The sequence below is a fragment of the Equus caballus genome, chromosome 2 (genome assembly GCF_041296265.1).
Source record: "Equus caballus isolate H_3958 breed thoroughbred chromosome 2, TB-T2T, whole genome shotgun sequence".
NCBI classification, from domain to species: Eukaryota; Metazoa; Chordata; class Mammalia; order Perissodactyla; family Equidae; genus Equus; species Equus caballus.
This window is the reverse complement of record NC_091685.1, coordinates 62,344,286-62,361,055: the sequence shown is the minus strand read 5'-3', so window position 1 is coordinate 62,361,055 and position 16,770 is coordinate 62,344,286. Positions and strand designations below refer to the sequence as shown.

The 16,770-nt window shown below is 44.9% G+C and overlaps 1 protein-coding gene across 2 annotated transcripts in view; it reads right to left on the bottom strand.

The window, feature by feature from the left end:
* EPHX2 (epoxide hydrolase 2) overlaps window positions 1-16,770 on the bottom strand; it is a 69,998-nt gene that overhangs the window by 30,972 nt on the left and 22,256 nt on the right. Inside the window, exons 3-9 of one of the 2 annotated variants that reach the window (XM_001492675.7) lie at window positions 11,902-12,061; window positions 10,428-10,618; window positions 8,814-8,936; window positions 5,548-5,622; window positions 3,322-3,417; window positions 2,713-2,791; window positions 447-481 (exon numbers count right to left, since the gene is read on the bottom strand). In XM_001492675.7, the coding sequence (XP_001492725.1) occupies window positions 447-481; window positions 2,713-2,791; window positions 3,322-3,417; window positions 5,548-5,622; window positions 8,814-8,936; window positions 10,428-10,618; window positions 11,902-12,061 (759 nt within the window). Of the gene's footprint in view, window positions 1-446; window positions 482-2,315; window positions 2,376-2,640; window positions 2,792-3,321; window positions 3,418-5,547; window positions 5,623-8,813; window positions 8,937-10,427; window positions 10,619-11,901; window positions 12,062-16,770 lie in introns of those variants that run through there. The other variant, XM_070261267.1, reaches the window with a different exon arrangement.

Genomic DNA, 16,770 nt, shown 5'->3' with positions numbered 1-16,770 from the left:
TCTCCCCGACGGTGGTGTTCATGCCTGTCTTACAGTAGGAGCGCCATTACAGCCACCAATCCACACACTAACTCCCTAGGTCTGGCCACCAACAGCTTCACAAAAATAAAGTGACTTTTAAAATGCCCAGGATGGAGAGGCAATACGGAGGAGCTGAGAGGACGGGCATGGGACTACTGCAGGGTTCACAGCTGGCTCACCAGCTGTCGACCTCAGGCAATACCTCCACCTCCTTGGAACTCAGTTTCCTCTTCCGTCAAATACTTAGAACAGCACTTGACATACTATCATTTTGAAAAATCACCCCAACTTTCAGTAAGAATTTACTCAGATGCTGTGAAATGTTGCTTTCCTAGGATTTCAGTGGACACCTCACTTCTGGCTTCTATCACTGAGAACACCAGGATGGAACAGAGGTTACAGATGTTACCAAAGAGCCTTCTTACCTTACATAACACTTCCATGGAATATTCTTCTATTTCTGTGATTAAAAATAAAAGAAGCACACTTAATTCACAAGATTAAAAGTATCCCAACAAACTACAAGCGCCCCTTTGTCAGAAAAGAAATCTTATTAAATTCTTAGATTGATGTAGTCCACTTGTTTATTTTTGTTTTCGTTGCCTGTGCTTTTGATGTCACATCCGTGAAATCATCGCCCAGACTGACGTCATGAAGCTTCTCCCCCATGTTTCCTTCTAGGAGTTTTAGTTTCAGGTCTTACATTTAAGTCTGCAATCCATTTTGAGTTGCTTTTGGTGTACGGTGTAAGATAAGGGTCCAATTTCATTCTTTTGCATGTGAACATCCAGTTTTCCCAGCGCTATTTGTTGCAGAAACTATCCTTTCCCTATTGTATGTTCTTGGCACGCTTGTCGAGCCTCAGTTGACCGTATACGTGTGGATTTATTTCTGGGCTCTCGATTCTACTCCATGGTCTATATGTCTGTCTTTATGCCAGTACCATACTGTTTTGATTACTGCAGTTTTGTAATATATTTTGAAATCAAGAAGTGTGAGTCCTCCAGCTTTATTCTTTCTCAAGACTGATTTGACTATTTGTGCTCTTTTGTGGATCCATATGAATCGTAAAATTGTTTTTCCTATTTCTGTAAAAAATGTCTTTGGGATTTGGATAGGGGTTATATTGAATCTGTAGATTGCTTTGGGTAGTATGGACATTTTAACAATAACAGCAATTCCAGAAAGAAAAAAGAAAAAAAAATGACGAGAGGAAACAGAAGAAAAAATTACCAAAGAAATAATTCCAGAAAATTTCCAAGATAGATAAATGTACTCAACAAAGTAGATAAAAAAGACCCATATCAGAGCACAGTATTATAAAATCTGAAAACACAACAGATAAAGAAAGGATCCTAAAAGTGTCAAGCATAAAGAAAAAAACCCAAACAGACACATAGAAAGGCTTGTGGATCAGAACAGCAGGGGCCTTCTCAACCACAGCACATGAAGCCAGAAAACAGCGGGAAAAGCCTTCAAAATTTTAAGGGAAAATTAATTGTTACCTAAAATCTATTGCCAGATGATATGAAATTTATACACAAATGACCTGAAATACATGTGTATGTATTCCAAATCATTATGTTTGGCTTTAGCATTCAAGTTATGTATAACCTTTCAACAATAGTTAACATGTAAAATACGTTTTTCTAAAAAAAAAACTAAAACAAAGTTGTATTTAGGACATGACCATGAGTTCCAATTTGGTCAGGATAGTTTCAGCTTATGTGTGTTCCTATTAACAGTGTCTCTTTTCCTTTCAATAGTGCTCTAGTTTGAATGATGAACTGTATTACTAAGTTATGCCTAGGGGATTCAGGGAAGATTGCATTATAGACGAACAAAAATAAACATTTTAATAATTACATTTAAAAAAACCTCTTAGATGCCTTTCCTGGATGTTTGGCCCCCAACACATATCCTTAGATAGACTCCCACTGGGATGCATAGATGTTGGGTTAAGAATCCGGCTGTCAAACTACCACACGATCCAGCAATTCCAGGTCTGGGTACAGACCCCAAAGAATTGAAAGGAGGGACTCAAACAGATATTTGTACACTCATGTTCACAGCAGCATTATTCACATTAGCCAAAAAGCAGAGGCAACCCAAGTGCCCACCGATGGATGAATGCATAAATAATGCAGTCTATACATACAACAGAATATTATTCACCCCTAAAAAGGAAAGGAATTCTGACACGTTACAAGATGGAAGAAGCTTGAAGACCTTGCGCTAAGTGAAATAAGCCACAAATAAGTCACAAAAGGACAAATACCATATGACACACTTACATGAGGTGCTGGAGGAGTGAAATTCACAGAGACAGAAACTAGAATGGTGGCTGCCTGGGGCTGAGGGAGGAGGGGAATGGAGAGTTGTTGTTTAATGGGTACAGAGTTTCAGTTTGGGAAGATGAAAAAGTTCTGGAGATGGATGGTACATCCCACATCCCCCCCGACCAGCAGGAGACTCCCTTAGGACACAGGCCATTGGGTTTCTTGTATTCATTCAGAGTACGGGGAACAGAAACATCTGGGGGCCAAAGCGCATAAACACAGGACACTGCAGGAAAGGAAAAGGATGAAGCCAGACCCCCTTGCGGTTGCCTGCTCTGACCTGGGACCAGGGGAAGACCGTGCAGTTGGAGAGCTCAGACAGTCAGAAGGCATGACAAGAGAGCTAACCCACCAGGAGGAGCAGACGACTCTCCATAGCCTTTCATGTCCACAGCCAGTACCCGGAAACCTGCCTGGGCCAGAGCAGGGATCTGGAAAGCAAACAATTCAGGCACACTCCAGTGTGTCTCATCTGTCTTTTGCTGACACTCCCTCTTTGCTCCTTCTACCCCTCTGTTCTTGTAAATGGTTCAATCCAAACTGCCACATGGCACCATCTGGTATCCTCGACATTGGGCTGGAACAACCATACCTGGATAGGGCTGCCAATAACAGTGGTGGGGTTTGTGCACTGCATCTAACGCCACACCCAAGAGAGCACTTTTCCTAGCAAAGACCTTGCAGATTTCTATAATTCATTAAGGATTTCCCAGCAGGTAGCGGAGAGTGTCTTCAAGAAGTCTGACTTTTTCTAATCTGCAAAGGTGGCATATGGGCTAGCACAGCTCTGAGGTCCTGAGGTATCTCTGGCCCCAAAATTTCCGAGGGATCATGGGCATACCTTGGAGATGATGCTCCACTGTAAGGTTTGAGCTTCTTAATGACATCCCAGCCTGGGGCACACCATCTAGTCTTTCCCCGCCCCTCCCCGAGGGGTGTACTTTCCCCCAGTTTCCCTTACCTGGTACCTCCAAGAGAACCAGCTCTCAGGAAAGCCATGGCACAGGCACACGGCGGGGCCGCAGCCCAGCTCCACGAAGTGCAGACGCACTCCAGGCTGTGGGAGAGAGAGTGAGCGGGAAGTGACCACAGCACCCGGCTGGGTGGCCAGGCGTCTCTCTGCAGATGGCTCAGGGCCATCTCATTTTACTGCCAGATCTCACCCGACCCAGCTGTCTCAGCGCTAGAAGATGTCTGAGAAGAGACAACCAGCCAGACTGTGCAATAAAAACAGACAGCTCTCACCGGAACACGAGAAGCCTAAAGAGAAGATGACGACGTTGGAAAAAACCCCCAACAGAATAATTCTGCCTTCCTCCCTAAAAGACCCTCATACTGTCAGAGCTTCTGGTGCTATCTGACATGTTTTCAATATTTTAAACTGGCGTCTGATTGTGCGCAGAGCATAAGATTCAAGTTAACATGCAGAATACCATGATTATTTCATTAAAAGCTGTTTCTCTTGAATAGGAATTTTTCTCCAAGGTTTGCTACACTTCTGGTCCTTTCTGGGCTACAGGGGTGTGGCAGAGACTGCTGGGGCTCAGAACCTGCATTCTTCTCTTCTCCCTGGCACAGGCTGGCGTTTTCCAGACCTCCCCTCACTTCCTTGCAGTGGGTGTGGCCAGGTGACTGAGCTCTGGCCAATGGCACTTGAGCAGAAGAAACCTGTGCTACATTGGGGCCCACAGAAACCCCCAGTACTTGGTCCTCCCTCCTTTCCTATCTGACCCTGAATGGATTGGGCCCTGAGGAGGGTGGAGCCAGTAGAGAGAGGCTCTGGGCGCTTGAATGTCTGTGTGGAGAGAGCCCGCTCCTAACCCACTGGACTGGGCTGCACGCAAGAGACAGACGTGCTGTTAAGCCACGGGAAGTTGGGCCTGTTTGTTATAGCACTGAGCCTGACCATTACATTGGCAGGGTAAGCAAACGAACTAACACAACACATAGTCAAAGTGCCCTATTTTTCCCAAAAGTACATATCTTCAACTTTCTAATGGAAATGAATGAGAAAAATAAGGGTCACGTTATAGAAATTCACTTGGAACAATTCTATTCAGCCACATCTCAGACTACTCCAAGCTGGTGTTCAGAGACTGGAAGCTCCATTCACGATTCCCAAAGAGCCATTTTGCTCATGAAAACATTAGGCTGACATTTCACAAATGCTTTCAGGAACTACAATCTTTTTATCAGAATATGTTCCACAATCTTCCCTTCAGTACTTGGCAAACAGAGGGAATTTCACTTTAAATTCTATACTCCTTTATACCGAAAACTGTCATAGTGCTGATGTCCAACCCAATGATCCTAACCCACCTCTGGCCCGAATGGACCCCAACTAAAAGGCTCGCTCCTGCGGCTTCGTATTTGACTCAGCGGAGTAGCTCAGCAAACACAGGTACCTTCCCAGCCTTTAAACGATACGTTAATAGAATCACCATGAGGCCAGAAAATGGGAAGGCGCTCTTACCCAGATGGCTGGAACAGCACCTGAGCATGGGCTCAGCTGGGGCTCCCCAGAGGTCGCTGCCCCAGCTCTTTAATTTGGGGTCAGGGCAGAGAGGGTGGTAAAGCAGCTCTCATCACCCTCCTTCAAGGTCCCATGAAAATCTACTGAAACTGGCTGGATATGCAAGCATCAGAGGACTATGAGAATAACCCTCTCCAAGGGGCTGGACACAAGACTATAGGGCAGGAGTTGGGGCTCCTCCGCACGTGGCCTTGGCCTTGCCATAGCCCTGATCTCTGGGCCTTCTAATGACTATTTCCTTCTCTTTATCTTCGCTGTGGGTTCCCTGAGGACAGGTCTGTCTGGTTCCTCACTGCAGCCTGTGTACCAGGCCTGTGCCTGACACAAAAGAAGTGCTTGATGGATACACATTGGATGAGATAATGTTCTCCCCGAATACAGGCCAGGCGGACACAACTTCAGAACCCGGGCTACCCAAGGCCCCACGTGGCCTGCTTTTTTGTGGGGGTCTGATACATTGGTCACATTGCCTTGCATACACTGAGGCACGATCCACATCTTCTATCAGTTTTTGAGGAATGATATTTGTGAGAAATACTACTTCCCTATAAATGATGGATGTTCAACTACCCTTAATATTCATCAAACGTCTCTGCAAGTCATTTAGGTGACCTGGCGGAGGGGACTCAGCTGACCGAGAGAGTGCTCACTTACCTTTATGGGCACGTACCCGTGGCTCACGTCATTTGGACTGCAGGGGGTGGGCAGCGGGGCTGCAGTTTTGAGAAGCTGAAAGTAAGAGAGGTACAGTGAGAGGGGCAGTGCGGCTCCTTCCGTGAAGCCCTTGGGGCGCTTCCACAGCTCCACAGCGCTGCCCCATCACCCGCGCCACAGCCTCCTGAGTCCCACGCAGACCGACCGACCCTCTCCCTCTCTGCTCCGGCACGCAGCTACACTTCACCTCCTCGCCTTCCTTCCAGGCCAGTGGAGTCCTGTGACTGAGTTCTGGCCAGCAGAATGCAGACAGAAGAGCGTGGCCTGTCTGCCTGGCCTGTTAAAATCCCCACGCAATTCTCTACATTCTCTTTTTCCCCATCTTCCAGCTGAGCGTCTGGTGTGACCTGGGAAACCACAGGTGGAAGATGGCGGGTCCCCTGTCAACCTGGGTCCTTGAACGGCTGTGTGAGGCAAAGCCCCTGGCCACCACCAACTGAACTTCACACAAGCAAGAAACAAACACCATTTGCCCTAAAACACTGAGATCTGGGACTTCAGTTAATGTAATCCTTCTCTACAGCAGTTCTTCAGCTGTCACCCAGGCTCAGACTGGACACAGCCAGGAAAGCAAAGTTCACGGAGCGGCCATCCCGCCATCGCAGGGCTGTGTGGAAGGGTTTCTGCTTCAAGCTGGCCAAAATCCAACTCTGCGCCTTCCTATCAGTCTGCTAGAGCTGCCATAACAATGTACCACGGACTCGGTGGCTGAAACAACAGAAATTTATTTTCTCACAATCTGGAAGGTGGGAGTCCAGGACCAGTGTTGGCAGGATTGGTTCCTCCTGAGGCCTCTCTCCTTGGCTTGTAGACAGCAGTCTCCTCCCTGTGTCCTCACATGATCTTCCCTCTGTGTGTGTCTGTGTCCTAATCTCCTCTTCTTATAGGCACACCAGTCCTATTGGATTAGGACCCACCACAATGACCTCATTTTACCGTAATCACCTCTTTAATTTTAATTACCCTATCTCCAAATACAGGCACATCCTGAGGTCTTGGGGGTTTGGGTTTCAACATATGAATCTGGCGGGGTACACGATTCAGCTGATAAGAGCCTTCTGCCTGCAGGCCCCAGTCCTGTCCTCTGGAGTCCTGGAGGGTCAGATACCCTGTCTTCGTACGACAAGTAGGTAAATAGGAAAATTCCTAAACGTAGCACCCATCCTTAGAAAGCTTCTGTAACTTATTGGTGTCCGTTTTCTGGAGACAGAAATGACCAAGGACAGGATGCTGAGCACCTGTAAGTGCATGTATTCATGAGGAGCGACATGTTAGTGACTGATACTGCCAGATTTCTCATCTTTAGTCTTAAAGGTGCGACGTAAGCAAGCAGTAGCTCTCCCCAGCTTGCCAGTTTCCTGACCGCCACAACGGGGGAAGTAAATTACGAGATGCACCTCCCTTTTAGACATGGGAGAGTCTGCACGGGCGTCCTCAGAGGGAGAACAGAAGGTGAGCCTGCCAGCTCTGTGCCGTTTGGAGAGGACCCAGGGTGTGACGGTAGGGATGGGCAGCTTGGTGCCCTGATGACAATGAGCCTTGTCTGGCCAGAGTGCTAAGACATTGACCAAGGACCAGTGTCCCTTGGGGCTCTTCTTCTGATACATCCCTGGCTTCCTAGGTCACACACCAGGTGATGTCCCACTGCTTCCAGGAGTGGGGAGGGTGGGACTGTCTACTGTAATGGCTCTCCCGTGTGTCTGTACAATTTACAAAGCCTGTGCATGACTGAGTCCCACAGCCTTCCTAAGAAACAAGAGGCACATCTCCTCTGGTTAAAAAGGAGTAACTTTCATTTTTCCTTATACCTTCCCCATACCCCTGAGGAGAAGATAGGTGGGACACGGCTTACTTTCCCAATTTTACAGGACAGGTGTCTGTAGCTCAGGTGTGACAAGGGGACAAACCTAGTAAGTGGAACAAACAGATGGATGCTCCGATCCCAAGTCTGGGGGCCGTCTTTGCTGCATGAGATTTCTAGGCTTACAGAAGGACAAATCAAGCTTGGGCAAGATGCTTTAAGGTTGTGAAGTCATTAGATATACATTTTTATTTATTTGTTAAAGATTAAAAGTCAATTGTTTCTGTTAAAGGGGCTAAATTGTGTCCCCTCCAAATTGATCTGTTGAAGTCCTAACCCCCAGGACCTCAGGATGTGACTGTATTGGGAGATAAGGTATTTAAAGAGGTAATTAAGGTTAAATGAGGTCACTAGAGTGAGCCCACTGGAGTTAGAATCCAATCTGACTGGTGTCCTTATAGGAAGAGGAGATCGGGACACATGCAGGGGGCAGACCATGTGAGGACACAGCGAGAAGATGGCATCTACAAGCCAAGCAGAACGGTCTTGGAAGAAACCAACCCTGCCGACACCTTGATTTGGACTTCCGGCCTCCTAGCAAGACTGTTCTCTCAGCCACCCAGTCTGTACCTAGGAAGCTAAAAAAGAAAACAGTTCCCTTTGAGAAAATGGTTGTGACGCCTTTGACATCCAGTGAACTCAGTCAAGTGTATAGGCCGCTGCCCCCCTCCTCTCCCATTACGATGATGCAAGCAAGGCACTGCATTACTGAAAAATGCTGGCGTCACTGTCGCTCCCGGACTCAGTGGGATCAATGATCTTAGGTAAGCTCAAAAAGTGCACTAGCTCTGGCAGAGAAGACTAATCCCCAGGCAGCCCCCTGGGGCATCATTCAGGTGTCCCATCCTCCTATGTGAGGGATAGGTTTTACTTAAGGACACTCCCTCTAGCAGTTGCCAAGAGAGTGTGAACAGATGGAACTAAACAACCACATCTGAGTGCCAGCAGCACGACAGGCGGACCAGGTGAGGATGGTGCTCCCTACCCCGACTGGGGTAGACCCAGCAGCTAAATTCTCAATATTCACTCTAAAAAGTAAAGTGGGGTGCCTTTGAAAGCCCCACTCTTGTCTTGGTTCCCCCAACTCTGGCTAGTGTAGATTCTTGGTCTCAGAGCAGTGCTTCCCTGTTCACTGACCGGAGAGAAAGAAACAAGAAGTTCTTCAAGGACATCATACCGATTGCACACCAGGTAATGGATTCCCACCCAAGAAGTCCACACCTGGGAACCATGCCAGGAGCAATGAACTCCCAAACACAGGGTGGTCCTCTCCCTTGTTTCGTCTCTTGTGTGCCTAAACACAGATGAGTGACAGGAAATCCACTCCGCGCAGATGTGAAGTTACCTGCATCCCGGTCACTTTCTCCAGCTCTCTGAGGGCTGTGTCAGTGTCGCGGACGAGAATGGTGACCATTCCCAAGTCACGGGCTGGCTTCAGATAAGCCCCGATGTCATCCAAGAAAACCACCTGAATCCAAATAGCATAGATACTAGCATCACTTTGACCAAAGCAAACTTACACATGAGGGACAACACAAGAAACACATTTAAACGCGAACAGGGGTCATTTTATGATGATGAGATGAAGAATTATTTTTCTTTCCCTATAACTGTTTACTCTTAGGATTAAAAACATTTCGTTACATAAGCACACACACAGATACACAGACAGATATACATGTTCCCACATTCACTATTGGTTTCAGTCTGAATTCTGAAACTTTAAGAAGATTAAGGAAGGATATAAACTTATCAAGATGACATTAAAATTCATCTAGGAAAATTGACATGTAAGAATAGACCAAAAAAAGGTCTGGAAAAGTAGTAAGGGCAGATATTAAATTATGAAGCTATGAAAGGTAAAAAAAAAATAAAGTCTGGTACTAGAAAAGAAATAGACATACCAACGATTAGAAGAGAGTCAAGGAACAGACCCAAATACAAACGACAATTTAGTTTCTAACAAAAGTGCCGAGTCCAATTGGTGAGGAAAAAGATTATTTAATTATTTTAACTGTTCATGGAAAAAAGTGGATCCTTCCTTCACATCTTCCTCCAAAATAAATTCTGAATGGATCAAAGATTTAAATTTTAAAAGAAATAAAGAAAAAAAGATCTTCACAGTTGTAGAAGAAAGCTTGGGTGCAATTATTTATGACCTTGGATTTCAGCTGGCCTGGACTTCTAAGCAACTCATCCACCCCAAAGCCATAAATGGAAAGACATTTATTTACATGCATACTGAAGTCCAGAGCGCTGTTATAGTGCTTAATCCAGGGGCTGAGAAGAGCAGAAGCGAAGTGTAAGAGGAGCAAGGAAGGGTTCGGGGCCTGAGCCTGCTAAGGATTCCCAATGACAGAGTCCAGGGTTCCCTCTGATCAGCTCGTGGGTGAAGTGGGGCCAACGAGAAAGGCTCAGAAATGTCAGGGAAAGGAATTTAATCTTGGTCCAGCCACCTTTTTGAAGAGTAGAGAAGGGGAACACAAGGAAAACAGTGTTTGAGGACAGATAACCTAGAGACAGTATGAAGATAAATTTGGGGGCACAAGGTGCCTACAAGGAGACTGCTGCCCACCACAGTGGAGCCCATTCCTGCTCACCCTTTGGAGAAATGACCCTGGCTAGCCCTTTGGTCCTGGGAAAGTCTCCCAGGGTCTATGTTTCTTTATAGGTAAACTGAGGCAGCTAGTCTAGCAGCTTTTGACAATAGCCGTTTTGACCAAGGTTCTGTAAGAGCCACAGAGAGGGGCCAGATGCACACCTCCGGTAGAACTTTCTAGACAGAAGGGATGGGTAAATGTCCTTTAGAAGTTCTAGCCTGGGAGAAGTGGAACCTGCCACTGGACCTAGAACTGTCCTTCCGGGGCCCAGATGTCCCCTACCTGCTCACTCCTCCTCAATTTTTCTTGATTGCAATATCTAGAATTTTCCTCTCCATTGAAAGGAAGCGTCTACTTACCTCATTGGGGCTGGCCTTCAAGGTGTCCAGCACGTACTTGTAGATCTGAGGCTCAGGCTTGGCCATTCTGATCCTACATGACTCTATCAGGAAGTCAAAGTGTGGCCTCAGCTCACACAACAGCTGGGCCAGGGTGCCTCTTTCGGAGCTGTCGTCCAGCCAGTTGTTGGTGAGGATGCAGGTTGTAAATCCTGAGCGAGAAGTCATGAGTGAACGGACCAGCTACAAAACTTTGCTCTGAGAAGCTCCGGTTGCCCCACATGGGGCCCTAAAGATGAGGCCATTAGGAATCAGCTCACTTTCATCAATCTCCTGAAGGCCAGCTTTTAAACTGACAGGTTGGAAAAGAATCATCTTAACCCATAAAGACTTCCTGACACAGAGACATGGGAGTGAGCTGTGTACATGGAGGGCTTGCAGAAGCCTGGGTGGAGACACCACTTCCCTTAATTCTTCGCAATTGTAGAGGAAAAGGTGGTGACATTCGGCAGCTCATCTGATGGAAGTGTTTTGACATTCTTCAGCCCATTTGATCCTCACTACCTTTGGGGCAGGCAGGGCAGATCTTACTATCCCACTTTTACAGGTGAGCAAACAGAAGCTCAGACAAATTACAAGCTGCCCAGAGCCACACAGTGAAGGCAGAGCTAAGCCAGGCACAGAATTCTGCCTTTGACTACCACTGCAAAACTCCAAAACCCCTTCCAGTTCATGTTACTGCAAACTCCGCTCCACTGCATTTCAGAACACCTGCCTTGGCTGCCAGACACTGCGCTTCCATCTCAAACCTAGAGAAATGTAAAGAGAGACAGCACTGTACCCTGGCTTTTTCTGCCTAACCAGAGAGGTCAAGAGCCAAGAGATGCTGGAAAAGAGACATGAATGAGTTGATGGTGAGAGCCTTTCCACGTAATGAGTGAGAAATATGGACATGGGATGGCTTAGCCACAACCAGGTGAGTCTACGAAGCAGGTGGAAGGATTTCAAATACGCCTGTGAAGAGCTGGGCTCTGACACTAAATAAATGCCTACTGGATGAATATGATTTCATGTCCTAGGCCATCTGACACCATCTAAATCCATGTCAGCTGGCTCATTGCTCAGCCACTCTGACACCAGAGGTTAAAAGTCATAGTTGCTTAAAAGGACTTGTTTTGTAAACAGTGTGACAAGAGGTTAGGTCATTTAGGTCATTACCAGTGCCACTGGAGGGAGAGAATTTTGCTCATAAGGAAGTCTCTGGCATAAATCGCTTTATTAAATAAAATTATTTCTTTGTTCCAGTATTCTGATAGTGTCATTTTTTGCCATTTAATAAAACTTACTTTGAGGCTATGTTTTAAGAATAGCCTTCCATCAGGGCCCAGAAGATTTGTGATCTCAAAACATATTTATCTGTATTCTCACCTAACCGTCCCAAGGGTTCTGGTGTGGGGGGTGGGGGGTCAGCGAATGGCCAATATTGGATCCTTACCCTTCTTTCTGAGAGTGAGAGCCGCTTGAAGCATGGGGTGGTTTATCTTTCTTGCTGAAATTGCCTTGGCAAAAATTTGATTTATAGAGAACTCCTCAGGGAGGTTGATTCCAGAGTTCTTAGAGCGTTTCTTGCAGTCTTCGTCAATGAATGGCACCCACTGTAAAAGTGAATTGATGAGGAACTGTCAATTGGTACAACCACTTGGAAAAGCTTTTGACAGCATTTACTAAATCTGAACACATGCATTCTGTCTGATCCAGCAATTCTGCTCGTGGACACATACCCAATGGAAATGTCTACCTATCTTCTCCAAAAGACATGTACAAAACTGTTCATAGCAGCACTATTCTAAGAGCCTCAAACTGGAAGCTACTCAAATGCCCCTACCGCAGGCTGAACTGTGTACCCCCAAAATTCATGCCAAAGTTCTAACCCCCAGGACCTCAGACTGTGACAGTTCTTGGAGAGAAGGTCTTTAAAGAGGTAATGAAGGTAAATGAGGTCATGGGTGGGCCCTAATTGAATCTAACTGGTATCCATATAAGAAGAGGAGATTAGGACAGACAAACAGAGGCGAGACTGTGAGGACACAGGGAGAAGACAGCCGTCTACAAGCCAAGGAGAGAGGCCTTGGAAGAAACCAACCCTGCCAAAACCCTGATATTGCGCTTCTGGCGTCCAGAGCTGTGAGAAAATAAATTTCTGTTGTTTGAGCCACCCAGTCTGTGGTGTTTTGTTATGACAGCCCTAGCAGACTAAGACACCGATTAATAGCAGAATGGATTGTGGTATATTTACACACTATCATAGCGGTTCTATTTGTAATAATCCCAAACTGAAAACTACCCAAATACTCATCAATAGCAGAATGATAGAGAGCCCAGAAATAAACCTACACATATACGGCCAATTAATTTACAACAAAGGAGCCAAAAATATACAATGGGGAAGGAATAGTCTCTTTATAAATGGTGTTGGGAAAACTGGACAGCCACAGGCAAAAGAATGAAACTCAACTACTATCTCACACCATATGCAAAAACTAACTCAAAATGGATTAAAGACTTGAATCTGAGACCTGAAACCATAAAACTCCTGGAAGAAAACACAGGTGGTAAGCTCCTTGCCATCAGTCTTGGCCATGATTTTTTGAATCCGACACCAAAAGCAAAAATAAACAAGTGGGACTGCATAAAACTAAAAAGCTTCTGCACAGCAAAGGAAACCATCAACAAAATAAAAACACAACCTACTGAATGCGGGAAAATATTTGCAAATGATATACCTGATTAGGTGTTAATATCCAAAATACACAAAGAACTCACATGGCTCAACACTGAAAAAGCAACAATCCAATTAAAAAACGGGCAGAAGATCTGAACAGACAGTTTTCCAAAGAAGACATCCAGATGGCCAACAGGGACATGAAAAGATGCTCAACATCACCAATCATCACGGAAAAGCAGATCAAAACCACGGGATATCACCTTACACCTGTTAGAATGGCTATTATAAAAAAGACAAGAATTAATGAGCATTGGCGAGGATGTGGAGAAAAGGGAACCCTTGTGTACTGTTGGTGGGAATGTAAATGGGTACAGTCACTATGGAAAACAGTATGGAGCTTCCTCAAAAATTTAGAAATAGAACTACCATAATGGTTCAGCAATTCTACTTCTGGGTATTTATCTGAAGAAAACAAAAACATTAACTCAAAAAGATATCTGCATCCCCATGTTCACTGCAGCATTATTTACAATAGCCAAGACATGGAAACAATCTAACTGTCCATTGATGGATGAAGGGATAAGGAAAATACAGTATATATACACAGTGGAATATTATTCAGCCATAAAAAAGAATGAAATCTTCCCATTTGCAACATGGATGAAACCCAAGGGCATTATACTAAGTGAAATAAGTCAGACACAGAAAGATAAATACTGTATGATCTCTCTTATGTGTGGAATCTAAATAAAAAAAACAAAAAACCAAGCTCATAGATACAGAAAACAGATTGGTGGTTGCCAGAGGCGAGTGGGGGGGGGGGGGGGGGGGAGAAATGGATAAAGGGGATCAAGAGGTAAAAAGAAAAAAAAAGCACCCATATGCCAAAATTGATGCAAGATGAAATATAAAATATGAATAGATTAAAACCATTAATGAAACGAGAAAAAGAATTCACTTTTCCATAAACATAATAAAAATCCTCCAGCCCCAGACTGTTGTACAAATAATAAAAAAAAGTTAAATGGGAGAGTTACACAACTAGATTTGCATTATTAGGAAGATCATCCTAGAAATAGTGAGGGACATTGACTGGATTGGAGGAAGGGAGAACAATCAGAAGAGAATTTTCACAAGTTCCCATCATCACAAATATCCACCTCCAGGCATCTGTGGCCAAGAACTCCACCTTCCTTCTGTTGCCACAGAAGAACAGCCTATTGCTCTGATCAAAGCTCAGCCCCTCCACTCAGGCACTAGACACCATCCCTCTCCACCTTCAAGGCCATGGCTCCAGCCAATCCTCCCTCTTTATTCTTCCATCAGCAATTTGCCTCCCTCCCAGATCACTGCCATCAGCATACAAGCATGCTGTTATCATAAAGAAAACCTCTTTCTTGACCTCATCGCCTCCCACTACTGCCCCACTTTGCATCAAAAGTTCACATAGTTTTCAAATCCTTTCCTTCCATTCTTTCCTTAACATACTCTGATCGGGCTTTCACCTCCACGTTTCACAGACTTCTGTCAAGGTTACCCAAGACCTCCACGTTGTGTTGCTCTATCCAATGGGTGCTCGCCAATCTTCATCTTACTCAACTTATCAGCTGCATTTGACACAGCTGATCACTCTCTTCAAGTGAAACTTGGTAACTTCTTGGCTTTCAAGGCTCCACTCTCTTGATTTTCCTCTAATCAATGGAGATTCCTTCTCCATCTCTTATTGGTGGGTCCTCCTCGTCAACCTCACTTTTAATACTAGAGTATCCGGGATTCTGGCCTCTTCTCTTCTCCATTTATACTCTCTTTCTCCACGATCATACTGAGTCCAATGATGTTAAAATCACCATCGATATGCTATGAATAGATATATTTATTTAGCCGGGACATCTTCCTTGAACTCTGGGTTTGCATATCCAGCTCCCTGTTCTAAATAGTGTATTCCAAATACACTCTATTTGGATATTGATAAGCATTTCAAATTAAAATATCCTAATTGAGCACCTGATTTCCTAACCCCCAGAGCAGGCATCCCTATTCCAATTAACAGCAAGTCACACTTCCATTTTGCTCTGGCCAGAACCCTTTGAGCCATCCCCAGCTCCTCTCTCATGCCTCACACTCAATCCATCAGGAAAACCTGTTGGACCTACCATGAAAATATTTCCAGAATTTGACCACTTTTTACCAATTCCACCAAGATTACCTTAGTGTAAGCCACCATCCTCTCTCACCTGGATTTTCCAGTAGCTTCCTTAAGTAGTCTCTCTACAATGATCTTTGTGCTCTTGACCTATTCACACAGCAGCCAGAGTGAGGTTTTAAAAATGTAAGTCAGAAAATGTCACTTTGCTGCTCAAAATCTCCCAATGCCTTCCCATCTCACTCAGGGTGAAAAAAAAAACAGAATGGATAAATAGACTGGAGTGTATTCACACAATGGAATATCATGCAGCAATGAGAATGAAACTATCTACAACTGCATACAATAACATCTATGATTCTCACAAATAGAACGTTGAGGAAAAGACGCCAGATACAGAAGAGTTCATCTGCCTGATTCCATTTACATAAAGTACAAAATAAGCAAAGTGATCTATAAGGCTAGAAGTCAGCATGGAAGTTACTCTTGGATGGGTGGTGTCTAGAAGGGGCATTGGTAGGGTGGCCACGGTGTTGATAATGTTTTAATTCTTGATCTGGGTGCTGGTGACATGGGTGTACAGTCACACATCTCAACGATAGGGATACGCTCTGAGAGAGGGGTTGTGAGGCGATTTCGTTGTGTGAACATCATAGAGTGTACTTACCCAAACCCAGATAGTACAGCCCACCAAACGCCCAGGCTGTACGGTACTAATCTTATGGGATCACTATCATATATGTGGTCCATCACTGACCGAAATGTCATTATGCAGCGCGTAACTGTATTCAGTTTGTGAAAACTCACCAAGCTGTACACTTTGTGTATTTTTGTTTGTATAGTACACGGAACGAAAAGTTAAAAGAGGATATTCATTCCTAAGACACAACTTTTTAAAAGACAGACTGAACCCTTAAGTAGCCTTTATCATGGTATAATTTGGTTTTCCAGGCCTCTTTCTCTGATTGAGTTTCCTAGAAGCTACATACAGACTAAATAAGTCGGAATGAGTTCAGGGTTTTCATAGCAATTACTAGAAATTCACTCTGTAATTCTTATGTTCACTGAAAATACATAGCACTTCCCTCTTTCCTTACCTTTCAATAATATTACTACAGCTTTTTTTTTTAATTATTTTTTTTGGTGAGGAAGATTGGTTCCAAGCTAACATCTGTTGCCAATCTTCCTCTTTTTGCTTGAGGAACATTGGCCCTGAGCTAACATCTGTGCCAGTCTTCCTCTATTGTGCATGTGGGATGCCACCACAGCATGGCTCGATAAGCAGTGTGTAGGTCCGCACCCAGGATCTGAACCCATGTTCCCCAGGCTGCTGAAGCAGAACACATGAACTTAACTACTATGTCACCAGGCTGGCCCCTGCTGCAGCTGTTTTACTGATCCAAGCTTCAGTAATGTTTGTTCCCAACAGTATCATTACAGTTTCATTCACCAGCTGTCACAAAGGAGTGTGTATGTGTGTGCATGTGTGTGTGAGT